Below are 12,836 nucleotides of genomic sequence, written 5' to 3' on the forward strand. Positions count from 1 at the left end.
AGCCTGCCAATGCCATACAGAACATCGCACTATGTGCCCACTCTGAAACACATGCGCCCTAAGAGGCTGCTGCGTGTACTGGGCACCTCCGATGACCTCTTCTGAATGGCAGAGTAGCCGCAAGGTGAGGGAACCAAACCTCAATCAGGACAGCGGGCTGGCTGAGCCCCATGCTAGTTGACAGCACAGACTGACACCATGGCCAGCTGGCCCAGGAGGTTGGTGCGGCTGCTACAGGAACTGCCTGCTGGATAACGATGCCAGCAGTAGTGCCTGGGCACTACCGGAGGTGGCTCTGGTGCTGTGCCATTGGCTGGTGGGTCACACTTCGGAGTGTGGGTGGACCTGGGCCTAGTGTTCTGGCCCTGGCTGGCTATACCACACACATCGCCTAGTGGCTGCCCTTGGCCCCAGGCATGGCCTGTCAGCCTACACAGAACACACATCAAGCTGCTGGCCTAGCGCTGCAGTTGGCTCCCCAGCTGGTGCTCGGCCATCTACATTCCCGCCAGCATGCCAGTGGCAGTCTGCAGGTATTCCTGCCTTTGATGGAGCCGCAGCTGCCTCCTGCCAAGCTGCAACCCTCAGTCAGCACTAATGGGTCCCCGGAACAAAATATAGAAATAAAGGATCTGGTTCAGGAATATAGAAATATCAAGTTGTAAGCCCAAGCACATTTTGAGAGAAAAAATAATAAAGCTGGCAGCCTATGTTAACCTTTTTTTTTTTTTTTTTTTGAGACAGGGTTTCTCTGTAGCTTTGGAGCCTGTCCTGGAACTAGCTCTTGTAGACCAGGCTGGCTTCGAACTCACAAAGATCCACCTGCTTCTGCCTCCCTAGTGCTGGGATTAAAGGCGTGCGCCACCATCGCTTGACAACTATTAACCTTTAGCAAACACTTTCTGCCTTAAGAGCTGACATCCTGGCAGCCACTGTGTACAGGGATAAACTTTCAGTGATTGTCACCTGCCTCCCAGTTTCCCAGCTAGGCAGGTACTGGGGACGAAGCTTCTAACTTTTCCCTCTATGGGACCCCCTGCTTGTATTCCCTTAATTTTTAACTGTCTCCCACGAGACTCTCTCTGCCTTGCATTCTTGCAGGGATAGGGAAAAGTGGCTGAGGCTTTTGCAAACATCCTAAGTTAACATTCTAGCCTCCTATAACCAAAAGTTGTAAAACTGAAAATGTATTGTGACTTTAAGCCTGTCCTCAAGGTTGTAAAAGCTCTTTGACCCACACCTGGTGCTTGGTTTTACTATAAGAGAAAAGGTCCCAAACCAGCCTCCATGGCCACAGCTGCAGAAACCCGATCTCTGGCTGCGGTCATAGCTATAGCTGATAACGCTTTGTGTGCCCCATGGTGATTGTTTTTTCTTTTTCTGGAATAAAGTTTGCTTCTGGTTTAATAGACTTTGGTGATCTGTCCCCCATCATTGCACGATGCCCTGACCCAACACTACCAGGTTGCAAATGGGGATTCCCAGAATCCCGACTTTAACAATCTGCAAGGGCCAGGCGGTGGTGGTGCTCGCCTCTAATCCCAGCACTTTGCAGACAGATCTCTGTGAGTTTGAGGCCAGCTTGGTCTACAGAGGGAGTTCCAGGACTGGCTCCATAGCTACTGGGAAACCCTGTCTAGAAAAGCTGGAAAAAAAAAAGATTCTGCAATGTTAGGTTTGACCATCGCTCCAAGATGTCCTGGTAAAGGTGAGCTGGAGGTGTGAGGCTTTGTTTCCAATGTGTACAGTAAAAGCAAGTGCCTCTTGTCCTCAGTTCTACTTCAAGCAAATTGCTTTCCAAGGCCACACCACCACACTGAGCCTGCAGTGCTCTCAGAAGCCTGTAAGGCTGAGGTAGAGAGCAGATACCTCCAGTCTCCTCCCACAGTGCCCGCAGCAAAGCCAGGTCAGGAACGTGGGAAGGAGGGGACTCCCACAGTACTGGAGCAGGTGGTGGTAGTGGCAGGGGAAGATAAAGGACGGGGCCTTGGCAACAGCAAACAGTCCTTGTGGCCTTGCCTGAGGACTGCCCAACAGCCTGCTCCAAGGCCCCCAGCTCAAGGAGGCGGGGCAGGCAGCAGCTGCAGCCTGAGTTCGAGGCGCCCTCTGGTGGCTGGCCGTCAGACTAAAGCTTTGGAACCGGAGTCAGAAAGGTGACTTCCAATGGAATTGCAGCTCTTGGAAAAACTGGGCCATGCTGACTGGTCTAAGGCCGCGGAATTAGGGACAAAGAGCTCTAGAAAACAAAGTTAGATGTCCTACAGTAGCTACCTGCTTCCTTCTCTTTGGGACCTGAATCCTCTGCCCTCTCCCAAACACAGGTCCAAGAACCCTTCTAATCTGGCAGTTGTGTTTTGTTGTCCTTTGGATGGACACAGGAGACAAGCCACCACGGTTAGACTGAGGAAGCATCCCCAGGGTGGTTCTCAGCTGCCTTCCACAGCAGCACAGAATCCAACTGCACCAAATAATACCTCCCAGACACAGGAATTCAACTCAGCTTGGGGACTGCCCTCAGAGATCCAGTCCCTGCCTGATTCATCAGTTAGCCATAGGACTGGGCCTACTCAGAAAGAATAAAGCAGACCAAAGTGTCATAGCCAATTTTTACATTTTTGTCTCCCCAACTACAAGTTCAGGCCCATTTTCGGTCGGGCTCTAGATGTCTGGATTGGGTCAGAGCCTCTAGTCTGGACTGACCAGAAGATCTCTGTGTCCCTGCGGCAGCAGAGGGACGCTGGCTCTGCCGGCCCCTACCCAGTGCTTAGGGCAGAGCTCCATGCAGCCGCCCCACCTCCACGAAGGCCTCCACACAGCGGTCAATGTCCTCCTCACTGTGTACTGCGGAGATCTGTACCCGGATCCGAGCCTTGCCCTTGGGGACCACAGGGTAGCTGAATCCGATGACAAAGATGCCTGAGAAGAGAATACAGGCACAGAGTGGCAGACAGGCTTTGGGGCTGTGACATATAAGGGCTTACTGTCCCCAGGTCCACCCACAGAGAATAAGGGAGCTGCCGAACTCACAGACATGGGGCTACCTTGTAGCCTGGGCTTTGTTAAGTTTGGACAGATGGTTGATCCAAGAGGTGGTGTGGGCAATGAGGAGCGAGACTTGGGTCTCGGGAAACTATGCAGTCTATAGGTGTTCTCGTCTCTGAGGACACTCTGCCCTCAGTTCTCTTACCTTTTTCTTTTTTTTTAAAGATTTATTTATTTATACAGTATTTATTTACAGATCTCACTACAGATGGTTGTGAGCCACCATATGGTTGCTGGGAATTGAACTCAGGACCTTTGGAAGAGCAGTCAGTGCTCCTAACCACTGAGCCATCTCTCCAGCCCATGGTTTTTTGAGACAGAGTTTCTCTGTGTAGGTATAGTGCCTGTCCTGGAACTTGCTCTGTACACAACGCTGGCCTCGAACTCACATAGATCTGCCTGCCTCTGCTTCCCACGTGCTGGGATTAAAGGTGTGTGCCACCACTGCCCAGCCCTTTCCTTACCTTTCTTTAACATGTCGTCTGCCATTTGAGAAGACAACCGAGCATCACCCAGCATCACAGGACAGATGGGATGATCAACTCCTGAGATAGTGAAGCCAGCAGCTTCCATCTTACTGCGGAACCTGGGGACACAGCTGAGTGTCACAGGTAGCTGAAGGCCATGGAGCCAGAAGAAGAGGCCCAGGATCTAGACCACCTATGAGAGGAAGAAATAAAGACAGAAGTACAGACCCAAAGAGCAGAGGAGGCACAGGCGGGGGCAGACAGAGGCAGGCAGGATAAAGGGAGGTGGGAAAGTAGGGTGAAAAGAAGGGTACAGGGGGGTCCAAGGAGGATGCTGTGACAGAGGCAGGTAGGAAGGAAAAGAGGAAGGTGGGCAAGAGGAGGTAGAAAGGTGTGTGACTACCATCTCTCCCCTCATCTTGCTCCACCCCTGTGGGCATCATACCGCCGGGTCTTAGCAGCCATAGACTGGACAATGGCGCTGTTCTCCATGAGCAGGTCCAGGGCCTTAGAAGCACAGCCAACAACAGCAGGGGGCGGGCTGTTGGAGAAGAGGTAGGGCCGAGAACGCTGACGTAGCAGGGATATCAGAGGCTCAGGCCCTGTGGTATAGCCCCCTGAAGACAGAAAATAATGTGGAGAGGAGCCAGTCAGGTGCCAGGAACTGTCCTCCCCTCCAGTTGCCCTCCCCCTCCTTCTCCACCCCATACAAAGCAGGCACTGCGTGTAGGGAAGGAGACCCCACAGACAGGATCTATAGGCACCTGATGCTCCCCCTAGCGCCTTCCCCAGAGTGGAGTTGATGATGGTGACCTGGTCCATCACGCCTAGCAGCTCATCTGTGCCCCTGCAAAAGAAGCAGCCACTGTTGCCACTGGCCTCCTGACCTCCCATCCACCAACAGAAGCTCCCACCCAGGCCTCAAATGTCCCCACCGTCCGGTGGGCCCGAGAAAGCCAGTGGCATGGCATTCATCCACAAAGACCAGGGCACCATATTGAGCAGCGAGGCGGCAGATCTCCCGTAGAGGAGCGATATCACCATCCATGGAGAAGGCTCCATCTGTGGCCACCAGGCGCAGACGGTGCTTCTGTGGGGCAGACAAGAGCAGGTGATAGTAGCAGGACCAAACCACCTGCTCTTCTACTGCCTTGGGGCTATATCCTGACCCTCCTCCATCTCCTCCAACCTCAGCCACCTTAGCTCTGGCACTGAGAAAGGGCTTGGGCCTCCCCGTCCTGACTCAGACCTCAAGAGGACAAGCTGGCGTGGGACAGGTCCTAGTCACACATCCACACACCTGCTCCTCAAAAGTGCTTCCCGATCTCAGACCATGTGGAGCTATAGAATACAGTCTTAGGCCCGAGGGATGAGGAAGTTCAAACGGCTCTCTCAGCCCTTCAGGCTGTTTGTGAAGAGGGGTCCCCTCCAGGCTGAGTTTCCTTGAGCAGGGGGATATAGACCTTTTTCTGGAGCCCCAGGGCCTCACTGCACCTGAGCCTCCTTCAGCTTAGTTTCCAGGTCAGCCATGTCCAGGTGGCGGTAGCGGTACTTGTGGGCCTTGCACAGCCGGATGCCGTCAATGATGGAGGCATGGTTCAGTTCATCTGACAGGACTGCGTCCTCGGAGGTCAGCAGAGCCTGCGGCGAGGAGTTCCTATATGGCCACCCAGGTTCCCCTTCCCTCGTAACTTCCCCAAGGCGAAACTCTACTTCTTTTGCTTTTTTTTTAATGGTTTATTTAATTTTATTTTATGTGCATTGGTGTGAAGGTGTCAGATCCCCTGCAACTGGATCTTCAGACAGTTGTGAGCTGCCATGTGGGTGCTGGGAATTGAACCCGGGTCCCCTGGAAGAGCAGTCAGTACTCTTAACCACTGAGCCATCTCTCCAGCCCCGAAACTCTACTTCTTCCTAGGTGCCTAGGGCCAGTTGAAAACGTCAGGTTGGCACCCGGCCCCCTCCCTCGCCTTCCAGGGTACATAGGTTGCTCTGCGGCACTGTCACTCTGCCACACCATCCCAGCTGCCTACCTCCACGTCATCCACAGCCTCTACACACCTCAAACAGGCCAGCATTGGCATCAAAACAGCTGGGATAGAGGATGGCATCCTCACGCCGGTGGAAAAGGGCTAGCTTGGCTTCTAGCTTCTTGTGGATGCTCTAAAGGATACAGGCAGGTGAAGGTTAGTACCTGTGGGCTTTAAGGGACAAGTCCTAAAGGACAGAGGCTTAGAGAACCAACAGACCCAGGCAGAAGGCCTGTAGCCTCAGCCACATTCTTGCTTTGGCACTGCACAGGTGACTTCTGGAGCTTGGACTGGAGCCGCTGCTCCCGCCTTAGAGGATAAGGCCTGGTAGGTCTCAATTCCTGAGCGGACCTTTGTTTGTATTGGGGATCTGTCTAGTGTTTGTGGATTCTGAGTGATGCTAGGGACAGAAGATATGTCTTCACATCAGACTGTCTTTTTCTCTGCAGCAAAGAAGTGGATCACATTAGGCAAGCCTATGCTTATTTGGGGCTCAACTTCTTAGATTTGGGAGCTGTTTGGTAAGACTCATGAGTTTTATTAGAAAATAAATGCATTAAAACTAAGCATGAGTCAGGCAGTGGTGGTGCACACCTTTAATCCCAGCACTCAGGAGGCAGAGGCAGGCGGATCTCTGTGCTACCCAGCACCTGCTGCGTACCTGGGTCCCACAGATGAAGCGAGTAGAACTGAGGCCAGCTCCAAACTCTCCCAGAGCCTGCACACCTGCCTGGATCACCTCGGGGTGGCTGCTCAGGCCCAAGTAGTTATTGGCACAGAAGTTGAGGATTCCTGGGGTGGAGAAGACCAACAATAGGGCTCAGAAGAGCGAGGAAGGGCCTGTAAGGACCATGGTGTCAGGTCCTGGGACAGGGGCCAGAGAAAAGTCAGCTTAGATTTGCCCTTGAGAGGCAACAGCTGCACAGATGACCCAAGGTCAGAGGCTTCGAATCTACTGTCACAAGGCAGGAGGGTCAGGGGAGGTTTGTACCTCTCCACCTTGAAGGATGAGAAGTTGAAAACCTCGCTATGAATAACGTCCCATCTGAGAGGATCCCAGACCTTCCTCACAGGTTCTGAAGCCAAAACCATCACCATTTTGATTTTTCTTTTCTTAATTGTGAAAGAGGCCGAGGGCCTCGAACTCCAGTGCTCAGCCACCCATTGCCCACAGAGTTGCAATTCCAGAGGGGTATCTCAGAGACCTCGGCTATCAACCCTAAAAAGTTCACATAGTTGGCCCAAGGAAATTGAGGCCTGAGGAAGGGATGGCTCACGACCTGGGACCCAGACAAAGAATCTTTAAGAACTTGGTTCTCGAGTGTGGTGAGTGCTGGGCCATGAACTCACAGCCTTAGGTGAGCTGGGCAAGCACTCAGCCTGTTGCTTATCTCTCTGAAATCACGTGAAGGCTGAAGGTTCTGTTAGGGGCTGGGAAGTTCTTTCTATAGTCTTAGGAGAAGACAGGCGGAAGACACGATCTCCTAGCTTGCTTAAACTTTAGCCTCTCTGGTGGACGAGGGTCTTCCACCCCAATATCCTGTGACACTTGAGCTGGCCAATGGAGGGTCTGGGGAAACCTAGCTGTATTTCAGCTGCTTCTTCTTCTTTCTTTTTTCTTTTCTTTCTTTCTTTTTTTTTTTTTTTTTTTTTGGTTTTTGAGACAGGGTTTCTCTGTGTCGCCTTGGATGTCCAGGAGCACTAGCTCTGTGGACCAGGCTGGCCTTGAACTCACAGAGATCCACCAGCCTCTGCCTCCAGAGTGCTGGGATCAAAGGCATGATTTCTTTCAATGACAATTGGTCTCTCTAGCCCAAAGGTGGTGTCCCTGTCTTTAATCTCAGCACTCAGGGGGCAGAGACAGTCAGATCTCTGTGAGTTCGAGGCCAGCCTGGTCTACAGAGTGAGTTCCAGCACGGCCAGGACTCCACAGAGAAACCCTATCTCGAAAAACCAAGGGGAGAGGGGAGAATTGGTCTCTCATGCAGATGTCATTAGGAATAAAGGTATAGCAACTGGTAACCTTTACAGCTTGCATTAATGAAAGAATGAGGGTTTTCGTCCACTCTTCCTGGAAGCAGGGTGTAGGAGGCCAATGCAGCTGGATACCGCTCTCTTTTTTTCTCACAGGGTTGGGTCTCTTGGCAGCACAGCCTTAGGCGCCCAAAAGGTGCTGACGGGTAAATCACCTCCCTCCGTCGAACAGGTTTAAACATGTGGAGTTAACACTAGGAAGCCATAGTGTGCCTGGGACAGACTAGAAGGAGACCAGCAGCTACGCATGCACGTGCATCCCCCACACCCACCCGAGGGCCTCCGTTCACATGCAAGCCCTGCAAGGGCTCTGGCCAGACATGATGACTCCCAGGAGGGGACGTTACCTCCGGAGATACCGTCCACACGAATGCTCGGTCCCTGGGGGGACGTAATCACTCGCTCACTCTTCCAGGTGCCAGCCCCGCGGATCTCTTCTAGCTCGCCCTCCAGGATACCGCGCAGCTGCGCCAGCGCTGAATGCGCGCGGCGACCGGGTGACAACGTCGTGCGCCATACGCTGCTGACCCACATCGCGCCCACGGGATGAAATGTGCCTGCCAGCCGACTGCCTAGCTCTCCCCGTCACGTGGCGTGGGCAGGGCCCCGACAACCAATCAGAGTAACGGGAGCTTACTTTCAGAGGTTGGTGGAGGTCCCTCCCACAGGCGGGGCCTGACACCGTCGGCAGGCGACAAAAGTGGATTGATTTGAAAGTCGAGACCTGGGAGGTCCGGGAGGTCCGCGCTGGGGAAGCTACTTCAGGGCCTCCCCGCCCCAGATCCTGCCTACACATCCACCTCTCCTGAAGACCAGCCACTCTGTAGAGCCGGCCGGTCGGCCGGCATCCTGCCCTTGCGTCTGAGTATTCCCGTCTCCTTCCAAAGCTTCGCTTTTTTCCGGCGCTAACGTGGCACCAGGTTTCCCCACATTGCCCATCCGATCGTTCCTCACTCTCCTCCAGTTGAGGAAAAACGCACCACTCAGATTTTTTTTCCTTTTCCAGTTTTATTATTTTAAAGTTTAAAATTACAACCACAGCAAATCTTTCCCGGCACTGATAACACTTATTTAAAAAGGGGGAGGGGGCGCGAGTGCACGAGTTTCCTATTTTATTAAAATAAGAGAGACAACTGTACAGGTTTTTTTCTCCCAGCTCCCGAAGTGAGACTAAGTACTAGTCTTAGATATGGATATATACATATACACACATGCACACAAGCCTGGCTCTCTAAAGCTACCTAGCAAATTCAAATCAACTATTTTATTTCTTAACAGCCCTCGCCCTGCTTCTCGCCCTCCTCGGCTACTTAGAAAAGACTCAAAAAGTACAAGAGGTTGGAGGGGTTTTAAGTGGCAGCTGGTAGAACTGAAGCGGCACCAAGCAAAGCCACATCTTATACAGGAAGGAACAACAAAAAGACACAGCCCATCAACCGTGTGGAAAAAACCCAAGTTTCCATAGGCACACTGAGGCACTTGGCTGACTTCCCACCCCTCCCAAGTCCACTCCCATTTAACAAGAGACCGTTGAAAAGAGCCCCCCTTCCCCAATGGCTAGATCCTGATAGTGAGAAGCTATGGTTTCTCTGGCCAGCTGTCAATTGGAGCCCTTTCCCCTCCTAGACAATGGTGAGGCACTAGGGCATAAGTGACAAGGTCCCCAACTGCTCACCACTGGAGTTTTTCCTCCGTCCCTCTCTGGCCAGTTAGGTGGGGTGTCACCCTCTGCTTCCCACCAGAGGTTTTGAAGCTCTCACGAGGGATGGATGAGCAACTTAAGAAAGCCTTGAAAAGACAAACTTTTGTTCCTGGGTCCCCTCATCTAGCCAGAACTTTGCCAGTTCCATTTTCCTTCACAGTAAACAAACCACCCAACAATCCCCCATCCCTAACCCCGTAAGAAGGCTAATATCAAGTCAAGGGAAAAAAAAATACATCTTCATCATTACAAAGATGAGGTCTGTGGCTATCCTTGCACAATGGGTTAAGAACCATTCCACAATGTCTGTCTGAGGAATCCGAACTCTGTCCTTTTTTGTAAAGAGTCAGAATGGAATGGGCAAAGGGTTGCAGACGAGATCAAGAGAGAAATGTTATTTACAGAAGAGAGGAAGGGGTGTCCACAAGCAAAGCCTTCATCGTCATTTCTTCTTGCTGGCCCTCTTGGCACTGGACTTGGCTTTGGGCTTCACAGGTTTGGCCTTCTTGGGTTTGGATGTCTTGACTGGCTTGGCTTTGACAACCTTGGGCTTTTTGGCTTTCTTGGGCGTGGCAGCCGGCTTCTTCTTGGCTTTCTTGGCTGGGGTGGCTTTGGGTTTCTTGCTCGGGGCTTTGGAGGCAGCCTTCTTGGGCTTGGCTGCCTTCTTTGGAGTGGCCACTTTCTTGACTTCCTTCTTGGTCTTCTTGAAAGCCACCGACCTCTTAGGCTCATCGCCCTTGGCCAGCCTGAAGGACCCCGAGGCACCCACCCCTTTGGTTTGCTTGAGAACACCGGTGGTCACCAGGCGCCTGATGGACAACTTGATCTGAGAGTCGGCGTTCTCACCCACCTTGTAGTGGCTCTTGATATACTTTTGGATGGACTGGCGCGAGGAGCCGGCGCGGTTCTTCTCTGCCTGGATGGCAGCCACGATCATGTCTGAATACTTGGGGTGGTCCGTCGACTTCTTGGAGGCCTTGGCCCGCTTGGGCTTCGCCGCAGGGGTGGACGTGGAGTTCTCGGTCATGGTGGCCGGCCTGCTCCCGCTGCTGAAGGAGCCTTCCGAAGGGTCAGCCCTCGCCGGAGGCTGGGCACAACCCGCCTCGGGATCTGCACTCCCGCTCGACTAGCAGGCCACCCCGAAGTGCGGCTGCAGGGGACGCACGGCTCCTGTCCTCCCCGGCGCGGCGCGGGTCGCAGGCGGACTCGCGGGCTGCTCTGCGCGGCCCAGCCCCCACCGCTGTCGCTCGTCCGGCGCCTGGCGCTGCCTCTGCCTCCGCCTCCTCGGCCTCCCTTTTCCCAGCTCGGCGTCTGGCGCTCGGGCGGCGCATCCGGGTATTTAGCGGCGGCGGGCGGACCGCGGTGAGGACTGGGCTGCTGGCTGCCTGCTCCCGGCCCGGAATGGCGCCGCGCCGCCGCCATCTGTGTTTCTTCCGCCGAGCAAACCCGACCTTTCCTGGCGGTCCCGGCCTTCCCGCTGCCCGCTGTCTCTCGGGGTCCCTGGCCTGATCCCTAGGCTTCCCCGCTGGGGACCCCGGCTCGCCGGCCGCCGTCCCCCGCGCCCGCCACGAGCCCCAAACTGTGCCGAGGAGCGTTGGGGCGCCGGCACATTTCCCCTTTGCGGGGGGCTGGCTCTGCGGGACCTGGGAGCCCCGGGGTTTGAGACCCCCCGTAGGAAAGCTCCCCCCTGGGACTACCAGGGCTCCCACTCCCGGCCGGCTGCGGGGTCCCCCAACCTAGAGGAGCGGCGCAGAAGTGGCCCCAACTAACACACGCGGCCCCGAGCTGGGCGACTCCCAGCCGGGCCGAGTCGGGACAAGGGGGAGGGGTCGTCTCCCCGGGGTCTGGTCACCTCTTGGGGGTCACCCGGCCACAGGCCCCCCAGCACCCCTAACCGCTCTCTGTCCCCGGGGCCTTCAGGGAAACTTTCCCTTGAAGAGTTGGATGGGCACTTTCAAACTTTGTCCCTTCCCCCTCTTGAGTCGCCTCTCTTCTAGACGCGCCCCCAGATCTCTGCGTGAAGATTCCTGTCTGAGCCCGAGCCCCCAAAGCTTCCTGGGACCCCTGGGAAATGGGGACTGGCTTCTGGGGAGGCCTGCTCTCCTCAAAGAAACCCCCACATCTTCCACATATCCAAACCTAAGAGTTCATTTACATGCCTTCCTAGCTTGGGAGTTTTGGGGTATGCAAAAATAGAACCACGAGGCCCACCGTGGGGGTGAAGCTCCCCTCTCCCACTGGCCTCTTGAAAGTAGGGTGTGCCTGATGGGGTGCAGTCCACACCATTAGCGCTATTCCTTAGATGCTAACCAGAGACTCTTCTGGGGGGCCCTGGGATGAGCAGAGGCTCTTGGGTGCTTTAGAAATTTGGAAAAATGGGGGGAGGAGGAAGTCCTCGTTTCTCTGGCCATGACATGTTCAGGAGGTATGCAGTCGACCAGGGAGCCGTGGTCCGGACCACCGCCATTTTGCTGGGAAGATTCCATGCCTTTGTTATAAAATGTGTCCATCTTTCCCGTCCTGCTTGGCACAAATCCATGAAGTGAGCATGGGGAGCCAGCGTCTGTAGTGCAACCTGGGCAATTGGGAGTTCTAGGCTTCGAGGGATTTTAGAGGCGCAGAGATTTGCGGAAGAGACTCCCAGAGAGCTCAGGATCTCTTGTCTGCAGCCTACCTCCCTCTCAAAATGCCAGATCCTCTTGGCAATGGCTCTAGAGTAGGGTTCTGGTGTTCTTGCCTATCTGGGCTCGTTCCCTGGACCTCGGTGGTTTTTTTTAGCAAAAAGGCGTGTAGCTGTCCAATTATATAGTAACCTGGGACTGGGTGATTGATTGTAGCTGATGAAGGAACCTCTGCTAAGACCTGGGGCTTAGATGGTGGGGCTTTGAACTTGGGGGCGGGGTATGGGGAAAGCGCTCCTGAGCTTGGGAGTCCCAGACACTAGGGCAAGTTGGTGAGCCTCCCCACCATAGTTCAATGCAAATGACTGGAGGAGGGGAGGGAAGGAACCAAGACGGGTGTCTTCACCACAGCTTTCTAGGTGAAGCGACTGCTGTCAAAGGCCAGGTTAGTTCAAAAGGTCAAGGCTTTTAATTCTGATGATGTCAGTGACCCCGAAGTTTCCTAATTTGAAAACATATTCTGATAGGTTTGTTTGGGTTGTTTTGAAATCCAGTTCTCTGCGATTCCACTAAGACCTTTCTGAAGGTACCCAAATGCACCTACTTCTGAGATACTGTGCCACCCTCCCCACCCCACTCCCTCGCTATGCATGCCCTAGAATTCAAGTCGAAAGAATCGGGTGACACGTGTTGAAGTTTTTTATTCTCATAGCCCATTAGGGCTTGTAAGGTGCTCCCAGTTCCTTGATCCTTCCTGGGAGGGTGACCCTACCCAGAGGCCTCCGGGCTCGGAAGGAGGAGTGAGAGGCATTGTATTGTGAGGTTCGGCTAGCTCCCACAGACCCCAGATCTTTCTTTAGTCTTGCAACTCTAACATCCTTACCTGCCCCCACAATCCCAGAACATTGGCACTGGGTGGGGGCACCACCCGCTGAGACAC

General features: G+C 54.0%; 2 protein-coding genes across 3 annotated transcripts; both read right to left on the bottom strand.

The window, feature by feature from the left end:
- Positions 1 to 2,594: 2,594 nt before the first annotated feature.
- Positions 2,595 to 8,144, bottom strand: Gcat (glycine C-acetyltransferase). Of its 2 annotated transcripts, none has more exons than XR_012909558.1 (9): positions 7,921 to 8,144; positions 6,201 to 6,331; positions 5,571 to 5,672; positions 5,004 to 5,150; positions 4,445 to 4,599; positions 4,274 to 4,356; positions 3,955 to 4,126; positions 3,507 to 3,702; positions 2,595 to 2,916 (listed from the first exon to the last, which is right to left on the bottom strand). XR_012909558.1 is itself a non-coding variant. In XM_075959921.1 (9 exons), the coding sequence occupies exons 1-9, from the start codon at positions 8,105 to 8,107 to the stop codon at positions 2,765 to 2,767; spliced, it is 1,251 nt and encodes a 416-aa protein (XP_075816036.1). In that variant the 5' UTR covers positions 8,108 to 8,144; the 3' UTR covers positions 2,595 to 2,764. The 2 variants fall into 2 exon arrangements, 1 of the variants encoding a protein (XP_075816036.1); XM_075959921.1 differs by having other exon boundaries at positions 3,507 to 3,628.
- Positions 8,145 to 8,561: 417 nt separating this feature from the next.
- Positions 8,562 to 10,585, bottom strand: H1-0 (H1.0 linker histone). The gene has a single exon (XM_075959923.1). The coding sequence runs from the start codon at positions 10,300 to 10,302 to the stop codon at positions 9,718 to 9,720; it is 585 nt and encodes a 194-aa protein (XP_075816038.1). The 5' UTR covers positions 10,303 to 10,585; the 3' UTR covers positions 8,562 to 9,717.
- Positions 10,586 to 12,836: the final 2,251 nt, after the last annotated feature.

This window comes from Microtus pennsylvanicus, chromosome 2 (assembly GCF_037038515.1).
Source record: "Microtus pennsylvanicus isolate mMicPen1 chromosome 2, mMicPen1.hap1, whole genome shotgun sequence".
Taxonomy (NCBI): domain Eukaryota; kingdom Metazoa; phylum Chordata; class Mammalia; order Rodentia; family Cricetidae; genus Microtus; species Microtus pennsylvanicus.